Source organism: Myotis davidii, unplaced genomic scaffold, assembly GCF_000327345.1.
Source record: "Myotis davidii unplaced genomic scaffold, ASM32734v1 scaffold32, whole genome shotgun sequence".
In the NCBI taxonomy this organism is placed as follows: domain Eukaryota; kingdom Metazoa; phylum Chordata; class Mammalia; order Chiroptera; family Vespertilionidae; genus Myotis; species Myotis davidii.
Window position 1 is genome coordinate 1,314,301 of NW_006286587.1, and position 15,079 is coordinate 1,329,379.

The following is a 15,079-nucleotide window of genomic DNA, read 5'->3' on the forward strand; positions in this document are numbered from 1 at the left end:
ACATAGTCATTCATGAACTGGTCCATGACTGGCATCTCATTAAGGAAGAAAGCCATGAGCCTGGAGGACAAAAAAGCCTGCCCTGGCCCAGAGGGATCTGTGGGCAGGTGAAGGGGGAGGGGGAGACCCTGAGGTAGTGCCTGCATAGAGGCTACCTGATGGGCTTTTATATACTGACAGCACCAAAGCTACAAAGAATGCGGCAGGGGTTGGCACAGGGTCCTTCATGAGGTCTAGACCTGTGCCCTTTAGCTTTCATTAGCACACAGCAGCACCCTACCTACCTTTTCACAGATTAACTACTGTAATCAGGCCCCTTCTCCAACATGTAAATTGAGACCTTGATGACCACAGAATTGAGGATGTCACCACAGCTGCATTTAAACTACAACCCACAGGATTATATCAGCAAGCACTGAATGAAGGAGAAATTCAATTGACTTTAAGAGGCCAAAATGAAGTCTGCCTCTGTGCTTGGCTGCTCCCAGAACCCAGCCTGCTCCGGGCGGGGCTGCCTCGCCTCTAGCAGACACTCTCCTTACAGATAAGCTTCCAGATACCCCCAGGCCCAGATCCCAAGGATACGTGGGTGAAAATCAGTCTTGTCTCCAAAGAAATTGACAAACTGGGTGCCATTATAAAAGTAGCCTGCAGGTAGGGGGTCCAGGTGGCGTTTAACCTATAGGGAAAAAAGAGTCCTGTTAGAATTATCTGACCACTTTCTATCATTCACTCATTCATTAAAAACAAAAACAAACCTATTATCCTTGCAAGATAGCCCACTCCATGGAGGCTGTGTGTCAGGGAGTTAACGCCTCCCCACAGCAGCTCTCAAGCAATGACTGATGGAGATCTCCGGGCTCGTGGGGAGGCACTCTGCGTGCCCCTAGTGAGAAGAAACTGGTTGTCCACAGTGGTCCTGATTCGATACCATACCCGTTGTTGGCTGTCTCCCCTTCCTTCTCTCTGTTACTTTCCCATTTCCATACTCGTGTCTCCTAGAATCATTTCCAAAATAAACTACCTGCACTAGACCTTGTTGAAGATTTGTCTTCTGAGGTGCCCACGGTGTCCTGCCCAGGAGCACCCAGGGTTGCCCAGGTCCTGTAGGGCCTGGATATGAAGGGCTCTCCTCACGTCCAAAGCAGGGGCTCCTGGGGTCCCAGAGCACTCTCTGCCCACCTGCACATCACTGGGACTGGTGATGTGGCTCATGTTGGGGCCTGTGTTCCTTTTAGTCTTTGCCTCCAAACATGTCAGGAAAAGTCTCCTGTGGAGGTGGGAACTGGGGCAGAGGCTGGGAGTCAGCCTGGAGGCCAAGAGGGCTCATCAAGGGGCCTCTTGTCCTGGCCTCAGATTCACACATTACCCATAAGCAGCTTTAGGATCTAGACAGTTTTTCCTGGGACTTGCTGGTTTGTGTAGACCAAGGGATGGGAAGGAGAGAACAACTTCCGTTGTTTGAACAGGGTGACAAAGCAGGGCTTCAGCTGCTCCTAGATCTCATGCCCAGGTGACACCAGAAAATCCCAAAGGATGAAGCTACACAAGCTTGGAAGGACAGCCTTGGGATATGGACGAGCCTTAAGCCCCTAGGGCAGGGTACTCACATGGATGTTCCTGATCTCCTGCTGGGTCAGCATTCCCCTGGTCTTCAGGGCTTTCCTCTGAGGCTTCTGTGCAGAGATGGAGGGAGGGGTCAGGTCCCAACAGAGCTGATGGAGTACCTAGGCAGGTGAGGGCTCAAGGGGCCAGTTATATGACTAAGACCCCAGTGGAGGGAAAGCAAGCACTGGCATGACCTGGACACAATATCCTGCTTGTCTGCCCCTCGAGAAGACCACTCCCAAGCTTTGTGTGCCGGGGGGCAGTGGCAGAGGAGAGACCAGTGCTTTTGCAAATAGGCATGTTCCTGCCTCTGCATATTCTCATCCCTAAGGCCCACCAGTGACAGACATGCAGACAAAGGGATGAGGTCCCATAGTCAAGCATCATCAAGTTTATCCACAGCCTACAGGCAGCCATTCCTCAGTATAAAAGACAGGTTTCCACTGAGCATCTACAAAGGCCCCAGGCCCCAGTCAACTCTTTTTCCAGAGTTCTAGGATGAGCTAAACCCCCCAAGGCTGTGCTAAGAGGCTTAGCACTGAAAGCATGCAGTGTATTGAAGGATTTTAACTCCATAACTCAAGTGTGTGTGTGTGTGTGTGTGTGTGTCTGGGCTAAAGGTGCTTGTGTGCATTTACAGAAAGCCTCCTCTTCCCCAGCACCTGTCTCCAGGGCCCCGGGCTCACTGCTATCCATACTTGGAGTCTTGATTTGCAAAAGGCTCTTCCCATATCTTTGTTGTTAATTCCTTTCTAGAGGGAAAGCCCAAGAACAAGAGATTCTGGGCTCAGAACACAGGAGAGTTTTGAATAAGGTTCAGCTAAGAAATGACATTTTGAGTTTGGAACATCAGTTTGACACAGCGTCCACATGGACCAAGTAGGTTTCACCCAGGCCCTACGAGGCCACCTAGTAACCCCAGTCTGCTTGTGGAAGTAGAATTGGAAATGTCTGTGAAAACAAGTCTGCCCTGAGTTTGTCTGAGTGGCTGCCTCCCACTCTCTAAGTGTCCCTGAAAGTGCTGGCTGAGCTGAAGCGGTGGGGAGTGGGGAGGCACCAGGGAGACGGTGGGGGGCCTTTGTCTCAAGGCCAGCAGCAGTTCTGAGGTGTGCTAGCCACATCTGTGCCAAGTTTGTCTGAGCTTCAAAAACTACCTGCTTAGCAGACTGCCGTAGCCAGTCCTTGACGCTTTCTTCCTTCAGGGAGCAGCCGATGAACACGAGGTAACACTCCTGTTGCCCGCTGCTGTCTTGAGGTGTGCCTCGGGAGTTGGGTGGTGGCGTGGGTCCCTCCAATACAGGCACGATGCTCAAGGAATTGGCCAAAGTGTTGTGGCAGACCTCCATGGTCTTCTCAGAGTCTGCAAGAACACATGTCAGTCCCCGAGACAATGCCCCAAAAGAATAAGGCTACACAAGACTGACATAGGGTCTATGGTCAGGGACAGACTCATGAGACATGTACAGGAGGGAGAACGAACATAATTGGTAACAAGTTAGAAAGGATGAAGTAAGAGAGGGCGGGGTAGGTTGGTTGATCAAGTGATCAGGTGGATACAACCTAGAAGGGGACTATAAGAGAAAGGCCCCCTTCTGGAGGGGGTGGTCTCAAAGAGGCCTGAGGGGCCAAGGGAGGAGAGGGCGTGTCCATAGTACAAGTGCTGTAGAAAGGTCACCTGGATGGGAATAGAAAAGAGGGGACAAGGTTTACAGGCTGAGAAGCTGGGCTATGACTGACTGGAGACATGAGAAAAGATAAAGGTACCTCTAAAAGGCAGGATGAGAAAAGGATCCAGAACAAGAGAGGTTAACCTTGAACAAGCAAGGGGTCAAGAGTAGGTGTAAATAAAGAAAAGGAGCTGATGATGGGGAAGAGGGAAGACAAAAGGCACTAAGATCCCTGAAGCAGGTGGGGGGTTGTCTGTTGGCGCCTGAGGGAAGTGGTCTTGAGCAAGGGGCTTGAAGAGAGGGCCAAAGTTTCAAATTCAGTAATATAATTTAGGCCAATGGTACAGGTTAAAGACCATGAAAGATTCCTTTTTAAAGGTTACGTTGTCTAATTCTTCCATCTAAAGACCCAGATGGTTCCATGCTTACAACTCTCAATGGCTCCCTGTAGCAGACTCTGATGGCTGCCTGTCCAGCAGCCCTCTCTTCCTCTAATACCAATTCCCCATGGGTCCTGGATCCTGGAAGGCATAGCAACTGAATTCCGGTCAAGGAGAGAAGTCTGCTGAAGAATTGGGAGGAGGCACTTCAGCAAGGGTGTCTGCACTGATAAAGATACCACAGGAAGAGCCAGCCTCTCCATCAGCTGGATGTTGTGTCTGGATTTGACACCTAGACCTACAGCACTACCTGGCAACCATGAGGGGTGGGTACGTGAGGACAAACTGACACCAAGAATCGAAGAACACAGAGACACATATTAGCTGGGTCCTCAGTGGCTTTGCTATGCAGCCTGACCTCTTGCTTCTTGGTATGTAGCTAACACCTGCTAGTTGATTTGGGGTTCTCTGTTGTAAGAGCCAAAGACAACCTAACAGACACAATCCCTGCCTCCTGCTAAGCCCCAGGCACAGTAAGCCCTTTCTGGTTCCTGAAGTGTGCTTTTTTGCCTCAGGTCCACAGCACGTTCTGTGTCTTTTCTCTGGAACAGTCTCCCCTTCCTCATTGCTGAGTTCAGCAACTCCTTGTTTTGAGGCCTTCTCTGACCCCAGCCCAGGTAGACAGACTCCAGGTCTGGAAGGCTCCAGAGTCTAAGGCTGATAAACAGGCCTACTGACCAGAAGGGAGAAGGCAAGTGACTTTGACAGACATGGATCAGAAGCTGGAGATCTCAGTGTTGGGGTAGCTCTAGAAAGGTGATAGGTCTAGAAAGAAACCATGGATGATGGTTTGAGTCTCTGGAACAAGGAAGTCCAGGAGCTGTGAGGAGCGGCCCTGGGCAGGCCATCCAGGGGAAGGAGGACAGATCCTCCACTGTGGAGCAGAAGGACCTGAAGGAAGGTGGGCCCCTGGCAGAGAGGGGTGATTGAAAGAGCCCAATGGTGTAAGGCCCAGAGGGGAGGGTTTTGGAGAGAGTCTGCAGAGCACCAATGGAGGCTATGAACTCCATAGTGCAGGGCTCCCAAATCCAACCCCCTCAGTTACCTGAAAACTTCACTTTGCCCAGGATGTGGTAGATGTTTCCAGAGAAAGGACTTGGCTTGATGGAAGACTGAATTGCTGGTGGAGGAAGAGGACAGGATTGTTACCCACCTGGGGGCAGAGGTCAAGTTTAGAGTGGCAGCGCTGGGAGGATTAGGGACTAGGAAGGGATCTTACTCTAGGGTCCTGGGTTCATGGGTTCTATCCCCACCCATTCCTCCCCAGTGGCTCCAGAGGTGGGGGATTCCTGCATTCTCAAATCCCTCTGCCTGTTTTCAGACCCAAATGGAGAGGAGAAGAGACAGCATTCAGAAAACTAAAATGGTGCCAGGAAACAGGGACAACTCTTGTTGTTCTTTTACTGGGCCCGGGACCTGTCCCGGCCAGGGCTTACCTTTACATTTGGCTATAAAGCGAGTCCTCTCCAAGGGACGACCAAACCATACGCAGATCTGAACCATTAATGGAAAGACTGATCCAGCATCAAATTTACCTTCATACCTTAAAAGGTTTAAAACATTGTAAGTACAACAGTATTATATAATACTTTGGAATGAACTACATATTATTTATCCTGTAATATTTGCATTCTCTCTTACTTGTACACAATTTTGTGTATAATACATTTGTTTAAATGTATATATGTTTCTTTCACCTTGAGGTTGGGAAGAATGGTTTACCTCTTTAGTAGTTTCTTGATGTCAAAGACCCCTTCGACCTTTGAAGCCTGCAGTGTCCCACCTGAGACCAGGGTGTCCTTCCTGGTACCCCTGGAGCTCTTCCTTAGGATCCCTACCCACTCTTTCAAGGGCTCCAACTATGCTCCACCATCGCTGAGGGTAGTTTAACAGACTGTATATTTGGTGTGTACACTCTCACCAGAAGGAACTAAAGGGCTGAGGCAGCTCTGCACTATTTTCTCAGTTTTGAGTACAGAAGACACAATGTTGCCACAGACTCATTCAGAACATGGCCATATTCAGAGCATTTAAAAAATTTAACCTTTCATTATGGAAAACTTCAAACACATGCAAAGTTAGAAGGGTAGTATAATAAACTCCCATCAACTAGCTTCTAAAGTGATGGACCTGTCATTTCTCCTTTTGTATTATTTCCTTCAGATGAATCCCCATGATTGAAATCAGTCCAGAAGAGGTTGTAACCATCTCATGGGTAATAATTCACACTGTCCCTGGCAGGAGGTGAGCATTCCAGTTTCACAACAATTCCCCAGCAATGGTTTCTATAGATATTTTTGGTTAAATGTAATAGTATCAATCAAAATAATAGTGAGGCATCATGTTACATTTTGAATATTACTGACATGGAATTGCTATCATGGTTGCCATCTGTATTTGATCCTCAGTGAACTGTCCACATCTACATGGACTGGGCTATTTTTCTTAACTGACCAAACAAGTTTCTCAAATATTATATTAACCTTTTGTCACATTTGAAGCAATCATTTTCCTCCAGTCTACTGTATTTTCATCATCTTTTTTTAAAAAAAATATGATTTTATCCATTTCAGAGAGAGGAAGGGAGAGGGAGAGACAGAGAAACATCAATGATGAGAAAGAATCCTCAATTAGCTGCCTCCTGCACTTGCCCTATTTGGGATCAAGCCCAAAACCTGGTTATCAAACTGTGATCTCCTAGTTCATAGGTTGACGAGCCATACCCGCTGGGCTGTATTTTCTTATTAGTTTCCTTAGTTTTAAAATAGTAACTGCAGTTTTGAATTTTATATTGTTGAAAGTATCTTACTCTTTGTGATTTCTTAAAGTTGGGTAGTAGCATAGCATTTTTGCAACACTGCCATGCCATGGTCTTGTTTCTCTCCCCCAACCCAGACAGCCATTTGGAGACCATGAGTTACTCGGGCTTCTGTGCTCAGAGCCCAAATCCTTTGAAGAATTTGGAGGGGCTAAAGGAAGAGGGAAAGGTTTCCTCCCACGCTAGAAACACGCCCTTCAACCTGGGAGGTGGGGGTGGGGCCGATGAGAACAGAGGGCCGTGGAAGGGGAATGGCTAAGAGTCTTCACAGCACAGAATGAGCACATCCTGGAGCTGAAGTCCATTCACTAGGAGGTAATGGCCCTGACCCAAGGAGGGAGGGGAGTAATATCTAGGGATGAGTAGGAGTCTGATGGCTGCCATCTTGTTTAAAGACTAAATTATCTGAATCCAAGGAAGGAATTCAGAAAGGAGAGCCTGAAGGGTGATTAAAAAAAAAATCTTCCTTGTTTAAAATATTACATATATTCCTTCCCTCTCCCCCCCATTGATCCCCTCCAGTCCCCTCTCTCCCCACCCTATTGCCTATGGTCCGTGGATTATGCATATACGCATACAAGTTATTTGGTTGATCATCTCTTAACCACCCACCCTCTCCCACCTTCCCTGAAGGGTGATTTTAAGGCCCCTTCATCTCTGATTATCTACAATCATTGATTTTCCTGATCAAGGGAAAGTTTCAGACTCTAGACTCACAGAACCTTCTAATGAGCTCCTCATACCCAGATCTTTCCTGGATCAGTCTGCCTCCAGGAAAGTGTATCTGGAGCTCAGTTCACGTGCCCAGAATGAGTCAGCATGGACTGGAAGAGGGTGATTCCCTGGGCACCAGGTGCAGAAAGAAGAAGTCTCAGGCCCAGGCCCATAGGTGTGGGCAGCAAAAGGGCCCGCATCTGCAGCCACCAGAGGAGGGTTTCACCTCAGAAGCTCCATCTCTTTCTTTGTATCTAAGATATAACTGTCTTGTTCAGGAAAAAAGGGATGACCCACTTACCTATGTATAAGTATGATGTGATTCAAATCAAGTATGGTATGACCGAAAGACTAACTTTTTATTCAATACATTTATTAAATAGTCAAGTGTGCCTAGTGGTTACCATACTTAGAACAGTGTGTATAAGTGCTCATGAGCTGCTGGTATTAGTACGATTACAATGCACCTTGTAGTCTCTTTCCTTCTCTTCTCCCCTCTGGAGGAGAAGGTCACAGGCTGGGAGGCTGCCAGGAGAGAAGGAACCTCTGCTGGGCCCGTTGGCAGGGAACTTAGCGTCAGGAAGGAACCCTCAAGGACTGACTACTCTCAGGAGAGACTCTCTCACCTGGGAAGGTTACAGCTCCTTGGTTCTGTGTCAGCCACCTCACCCTCACTAGAGGCCAGAGGAAACACAGGACACTATTGTGCCTGGTACCCACAGGATGTCTCCTGAAGTCTCAACATGCAGTAAGGCTCCCAATTTGGAGGCCAAGATGGGGAGCCCTGGGCTCCTGGAAAAGCCGGCTGCTGCTGGGACATGGTAGGTCCTTCCAGCTGCCATGGACACCCTCGTATAGCACACCTGGTATTCTCTCTCTCTTTTGCTGTTAATAAATAAATCACTGGATTTACAAATAAATCTCAGCTACTTTTCAATGATGATACTTGCCAGCCAGGGTACATTAAATATCGAGATCGTAGCATCTGAGGACTTGAAAAACTGTGTTCTGACAGAATCAGCTCAATGTCTTCATTCCTTTGAAAACATACAGAAAAAAACCCCACCCAGATTAATTAGGACTATCAATCTTAACCTGCACATTTGCTTGCTTTCTCCACCGTCCCCCCACACACATATAAGCAACAAATGCATGCATTTTTTCTGTTATTTCACCCTTAAGTATTTCAGTATGCATCGCCTAAGGACAAGGACACTATCTTACAGAACCACAATATGATTATCATGCCCGAGGAATTTAATACTGTGAACCAGCAACACTGGGAGCTCATTAGAAATGCAGAATCTCAGGCCCTATTCCAGACCTCCTGAATCAGAACCCTCATTTTAATAATCCTCAAGAGATTCATATGCACATTAAAGCTGAAGAAGTATTGATTTAGTACACATCCTTTTTCAAATTTTCCCTTTCTAGGGGTTAGGGAGACCCAGGATTCAATCAAGTGTCACCTATCAAAATTACAATCTTTATTTTTCTTTAATCTGGAACAATTCCTCCAACTTTCTTGTGTGTTTGTTTCTCATGACATTAATCTTTTTAAAGACTATATGCCTGTTGTCTTGTGTCCCATGACTTAGATTTGTCTGGTTGTTTCCTCATGATTAGATTCAGGTAAACATTTTTGGCAAGATTAATACCAGGTGATGTGTCCTTCCCATAGCATAGGACGTAGGCACATGATGCCAATTTGTCCCATTAGTGGCCTTGCTAAGTTGAATCATTTGGTCAATGTCATGACTACAAGACCCTCTCCTCCCACTGTGAAGGTACCTTCCCTCTGTAAGTAGTAAGGATCTGTGGAGTGATACTCTGAGACCAGTGAATATCTTTTTCCTCAACAATGTGTCAACTACTGAGCATCCACTGATTTTTGCCTAAACCAAGTTATTATACCAAAGGTTACAAGATGCTGACTTTCTAGTTCTAGAAATCCTTATTTATTTATTAGCATTTGCCTGTTAAAAGTGTTTTAGTATCCTGTCCCTCTTCATTTTTTTAGTATCACATAGACTCACCTTATTCCATGTGCTATAATCCATTATTATCATTATTCTTTCTCACGCTCAAGTTGTCCCAAATTTGGCTACTGACAGCTTCTTAAGATAGTTTCCATACCCTTTTGACATATCTACACAAATCTTTCCTTTTTTGGCATAAAATGTACCTGCCCTAGACCTGCAATCAGCCAATTCTCCAAGGAGTCCTGATACCTGACAGTGGATTGGTACATAAAAACCAAGATCTAGAGGTAGGGTGTTTATTGTGGCATTAGTATTTCTGGTCCCTTTCAATGGAAAGAGCTCATAAATATACCTTTTTGAAATAATAAATTTAGTAGGCTCGCCGCACCGCGGGCCGCGCGGGGACAGGCTCTGGTCTCCAGCTTTGAGGTCCCAGCGGCCGGACGGGACCTCTCGGGAAGAGGAGGAGGATCGGAGGGAGGGTGGCTCTTCCCGCCTCCTCCTGGGCGAGCAGCGGAGGCGCGAAGCCCCCGCAGGCCCGCCCTGCGACCTCCGGGACTGTTCTCCAAGGAGCTGTGGTCTGCACAGGGGGCGCTGGGAGGAGGGCGCCAAAGCCAACGCCGACCCCGGCTGACACGCCCGCCCCCCTCCCCCCCTCAGGTGCAGGAAGCACCTGGGTGGAGGCCTCCTTTGGGAGAGCCAGAAAAAAGTAAAAATAAAATAAAAATAAAAATAATAAATTTACACTGAGTTCCCCCAAATTCAAATCCAACATTTACAGGGTTTTCCCTCACCTTTCCCATTTCATATTTATTATTAATCCTATCGGAGGATATTTCTCCCCCATTGATTTCTAGACAGAGTGGAAGGCAAGGAGAGGGACACAGAGAGAGAAACATTGATGTGAGAGAGACACATCAATTGGTTGCCTCCCGTACATGCTCTGACCCAGCCAGGGATGGAGCCTGCAACCAAGGTATGTACCACTGACTGGAATTGAACCGGGGACCTTTCAGTCCACGGGCCAAAGCTCCCACCACTGAGAAAACTGGCTAGGGCCATATTTATAATCTCCCTTCTCTAGTCAGTGATGCTGTTTGGAATCAGGATACCAATAGAGGATTATGTTCAAAAGTTACTTGAATTATTTTGGGAGTGTGAGTGTGTGTATGTGTATGTGTGTGTGTGTGTGTGTGTGTGACTGCAGATGTCCCCACTTTTTTGTTTGTATTTAGATTTTTCCCTCCTTGTTGGTTTCATTTAATTTTTGAATACGTAAAATATTTGCATTGCTCAAGTCAAAACTAGCCTGGCTGGGTAGCTCAGCTGGTTAGAGCATTGTCCCGATATGCCAAGGTTGAGGGTTCAATCTCTAGATTAGGGCACATACAAGAATCAATCAATGAATGCATAAGTAGAACAAATCAATGTTTCTCTCTCTCCCTTCCTTCAATCAATTTTTAAAACGTGAAAATTAGCCCAGCCAGCGTGGCTCAGTGGTTGAGCATCAATCTATGAACCAGGAGGTCACAGTTCAATTCCTGGCCAGGGTATATGCCTAGGTTAGGGGTTTGATTCCCAGTCGAGGGCATACAGGAGGCAGCCGATCAGATCAATGATTCTCTCTCATCATTGATGTTTCTATTCCTTTCTCCTTCCTTCCTCTCTGAAGTCAATAAAAATATATTTTAAAAAAGTCAAAATTATATAAAAAATATATACCTTTTAGTGTCCTTACTGAAAATTGCTATACAATCAGATGCTTTTGTACACACACATACAAGTCACCAATGATCTATTTTTAGTTTGCAATTTGGACCCAAGTCCATGAAGTAAAAAGATAATTTCTCTATGTAATTTTTCATACATGTTAACATAGGAACTTGAGAAATTCTTGACTTCCATTCCTTAATGGATGAAAATGTAAATGCATTAAAGTAAAATATCTCAAAACAGGACAGGATTCTGACACATAGTGTCCTTTTGGTGATTCACACAGCATCAGCACTTCTGTAATGGCTCAGGACTCAGGTACAGTGAGACCCTGTGGTGCATTACCAGAGGGGAGCTGCTGATCTGAGAAGCTGCTTGGTCTGTGGGGTGAAGGGAACGGGATAAATTTACCTGGTGACAATCCCATTTTCTGCGAGAATGAAGGCTGTGGTAGGATTGGCAGCCCTGATGAGGCTCTGCAGCTGAACGAGGAGAGGGCGCCCCTGCTCTGTGGTATGGCTGGTGAACACCACATTACTCACCAGGCCTGGGAATTAAACCAAGAACAGTTCAGCCTTCAGAGTCCTGATGGGATGAGGGCTCACACCAACATGGGCCCTTGCTCCCTCCCGATTGTCCCTTCCAGTAGCCCCTTGTATAGACACCCTAGATCCCCAACACCAAGAGACATAGCCATCATTCTGTTCCGCTTTTTGCCACCTCTTGGAGTGCATGACCTCAACACTGTAGCTGCCTTAACTTCCTAATCTCCTATCTTCTTTTTTAAAATGGTTTTTTTTAATTGATTTTGAGAGAGAGAGGGAGGAAAAAGATGAAGGGAGAGAGAGAGAGAAACATCAATGGGCTGCTTCTTGCATGCCCCCTACTGGGGGTAGAGCCTGCAACCGGGCATGTGCCCTGACCAGGAATCAAACTGACCTCTTGGTGCATGGGTTGATGCTCAACTACTGAGCCACACTTGCTGGGCCCTCTTATCTTCTTAATTCTGCTTTCCAGCTGATATCCTGAGCTTCATCAGGGGGCCCTTTCTGCATCCCCTGTACTTAACCTCATCAGGAACGGGTGTCAATAACCTTCACCAGTTCAGACCACATTTACCAGGCACTAACCATACATCAGGTACTAACCAGTAGATTCTCAAAGTGTACAGCTGAGAAGGAGTCACACACACAAACCCACAATCCTATATAATAAAGAAGTAATATGCAAATTGACCATCACACCCTTGCACAAGATGGCTGCCCCCATGTGGTCACATATGGCCGGCAGGGGAGGGCAGTTGTGGGCGATCAGGCCAGCAGGGCAGGGCAGTTGGGGTGACTGGGCTAGCAGGGCAGGGCAGTTGGGGGTGGACCAGGCCGGCAGTGGGTGGTACTTGGGGGCGACCGGGCCTGCAGGGAAGGGAGGGCAGTTGGGGGGGACCAGGACTGCAGGGAAAGGCAGTTATGGGTGACCAGGTTGGCAGGGGAGGGCAGTTAGGAGCGATCAGGCCGGCAAGGGAGCAGTTAGGTGTTGATCAGGCTGGCAGGGGAGTGGTTAGGGGGTGATGAGGCTGGCAGGCAGAAGCGGTTAGGGACAATCAGGCAGGCAAGTGGTTGGGAGCTAGCAGTCCCTGATTGTGGAGATGTCCGAGTGCCAGTTTAGGCCCACAGAGATAGGGCCTAAACTGGCACTTGGACACCCCCCAAGGGGTCCCAGATTGGAGAGGGTGCAGGCTGGGCTGAGGGACACCCCCTCCGGTGCACAAATTTAGTGCACCGGGTTTCTAGTTTTTAAATAAGCTTCTAACACACTCAAAACCTCTACTGCTGCCCTAGCCTGTTTGGGTCAGTGGATAGAGCGTTGGCCTGCGAACTGAAGGATCCCAGGTTCGATTCCGGTCAAGGGCCCGTACTTTGGTTGCATGCTCCTCCCCAGCCCGGGCCCTAGACAGGGCTCATGCAACAGGCAACCAATCGATGTGTTTCTCTCACATCGATATTTCTCTCTGGCTTTCACTCTCTCTAAAAATCAATGGAAAAATATCCTTGGGTGAGGATTAAAAACAAAACAAAACACCTCTATTGTTAAGGCCTCCATTTAAGACCTAGTTTTGGTAACAGCACATGATTAGAAATTCAAATGGAGAATATGTTAGCATTTTGTTTATTCCATTTTAAAGGGTTCCTTGCATGCCCTGTCTGTTCAGAAGCTTTAACATTAATTGGAGCATCTTCAACCTATATAATTTTGTTAACCTGTGTCATCCCAATACATTCAATGGAAAGAAAAGAAAAAGATGCACCATCCTTAGCCAGAGTGTCAGGGAAGCCTGCTAATAAAGGTGAAACTGGTGGTGCCTGTGCTCCCTTTCCCATTTAGGAAGGTCACTCTGGAGGCTGCAGGGGAGGCAGGAAGGACAGCCTGGTGAGCTAATGCCAGAACCCCATGTGCTGGTGCAGCCACAGGAAGTGACTGGGGCCTCTGGAAACACAGTCAGGCAAGGTGAGGAGGCCAGGCTCAGAGTGTGGCACAGTGGGAAGCAGGCAGGGTTCTAGAAGGCTCAGCACATTCCGGAGATGGCAGATACAGAAGCCGGATGCTGCAAGAGGCCCGTCAGATTCCCAGGGGTAGAAGATGAGAATAGCTGTGGTGGGTCTTGCAGTGAGAAGCCAGGAAAGGCTCAGTGAAGACTAATAAAGGTCTTAGGATTCTGTCTAGTATCTTCTTGGGCCAAAGAAACTGGAGTCAGACTAGTGCAAACATGCCAACCTAAGCAGTGTATACTTCCCGGGTCACAAACAGGCCTGTCCTATCCAGGAAAAGGTGAGAGGCACTCTGCTCGAGGTACTGTCTGCCTCACAAGTACCATCATAGGCAAACTCTGTGGGCTTGGAATTCTAGGTCAAGAACTGGACATAAAAAAGGGGCTTTATTTTATAGGGAAACAAGCAAGAGGATTATGCTTATTCTTACACCCTTGCATTAGGCCAGCCATGCAAACTGCCACCTGTCAAGAGGAAATGCTATCTTGTGCAGCAGGTGCAGCAATTATTTGGAACTTAGGGGGAAGAGGCCAAGGTAGGTGTTTTCATTTTGCTTGGTTCAGGAGCTTCCTTCTGTTTGTATCAAGGAGTGGATACCCAGATTTGGTCACGGTCTCGCCAGTCTGGCCCATTCCCAGCAGTGCCCAGACATCTCTGAGGTCTATCTGACCATCCTAGTCTGGCTGAAAGACTTCCCGTAGCCCTGGAGAAAACAAAGTTCACCTCTTATATCTATCTATAGATACTTCTAAGGGCAGCGCATGTTGGTAAAATGTGTCACTCTGCATTCAATGCAACATTATAATGAGCCTTGCTAGCTTTTTAAGCACTGAGATTATTTCCTAATCCTTATATTTCTGTAATACACAACATCATCTTGGGACTGCAATACAGTCCTCTTCTCACTGTAAATAATCCTTTGTTGTAAAAGCAATGAATCAGGGAGCTTGACTCATGAAAAGGAGCAAAAGGAGGCAATATGCTCCCTTGGGACATGAAGTGTTGGTCAGATCCCACCTCCAAGTGAGCCACTAAATCACAAAGGAAAAATAGAGTTGGCCCTATACCACTTTGGGGTCAAGGGCATTACAGTAAAAAAAAGTCTCATATAATTTAAAAAACAATGATTTCAGAGAGAGGAATGAGAGGGAGAGAGATAGAAACAGTAGTGATGAGAAAGAATCACCTATCAGCTGTCTCCTGCATGCCCACAACTGGGGATCAAACCTGCAATCCGGGCATATGCCCTGACCAAGAAATGAACCATGACCTCTTGGATCATAGGCCGACATTTAAGCACTGAGGCACGTGGGCAAGGCTACATATAACTTTTGACTACCCAAAAACTTAACTACTAATAGCCTACTGTTGACCGGAAGCCTTACTGTGAATAGTTAACACATATTTTGTATGTTATATGTATTATATACTGTATTCTTATAAAATAGACCAGAGAAAATAAAATGTTATTAAAAAATCACAGAGAAGAGAAAATACATTTACAGTATTTATTGAAAAATATCTGCATATAAGCAGATCTGCACAATTAAAACCTGTATTGTTCACAAGTCAACTGACCTTGCCTTTTTTT

At 46.8% G+C, this 15,079-nt stretch overlaps 1 protein-coding gene across 1 annotated transcript in view; it reads right to left on the bottom strand.

Moving 5' to 3' along the window:
• LOC102764707 (chromosome unknown open reading frame, human C20orf194) overlaps positions 1 to 15,079 on the bottom strand; it is a 107,157-nt gene that overhangs the window by 245 nt on the left and 91,833 nt on the right. Inside the window, exons 30-37 of the mRNA XM_015560217.1 lie at positions 11,354 to 11,489; positions 8,198 to 8,284; positions 5,152 to 5,258; positions 4,761 to 4,835; positions 2,763 to 2,968; positions 1,611 to 1,676; positions 586 to 679; positions 3 to 28 (exon numbers count right to left, since the gene is read on the bottom strand). Coding sequence (XP_015415703.1) covers positions 3 to 28; positions 586 to 679; positions 1,611 to 1,676; positions 2,763 to 2,968; positions 4,761 to 4,835; positions 5,152 to 5,258; positions 8,198 to 8,284; positions 11,354 to 11,489 — 797 coding nt within the window. The remainder of the gene's footprint in view (positions 1 to 2; positions 29 to 585; positions 680 to 1,610; positions 1,677 to 2,762; positions 2,969 to 4,760; positions 4,836 to 5,151; positions 5,259 to 8,197; positions 8,285 to 11,353; positions 11,490 to 15,079) is intronic.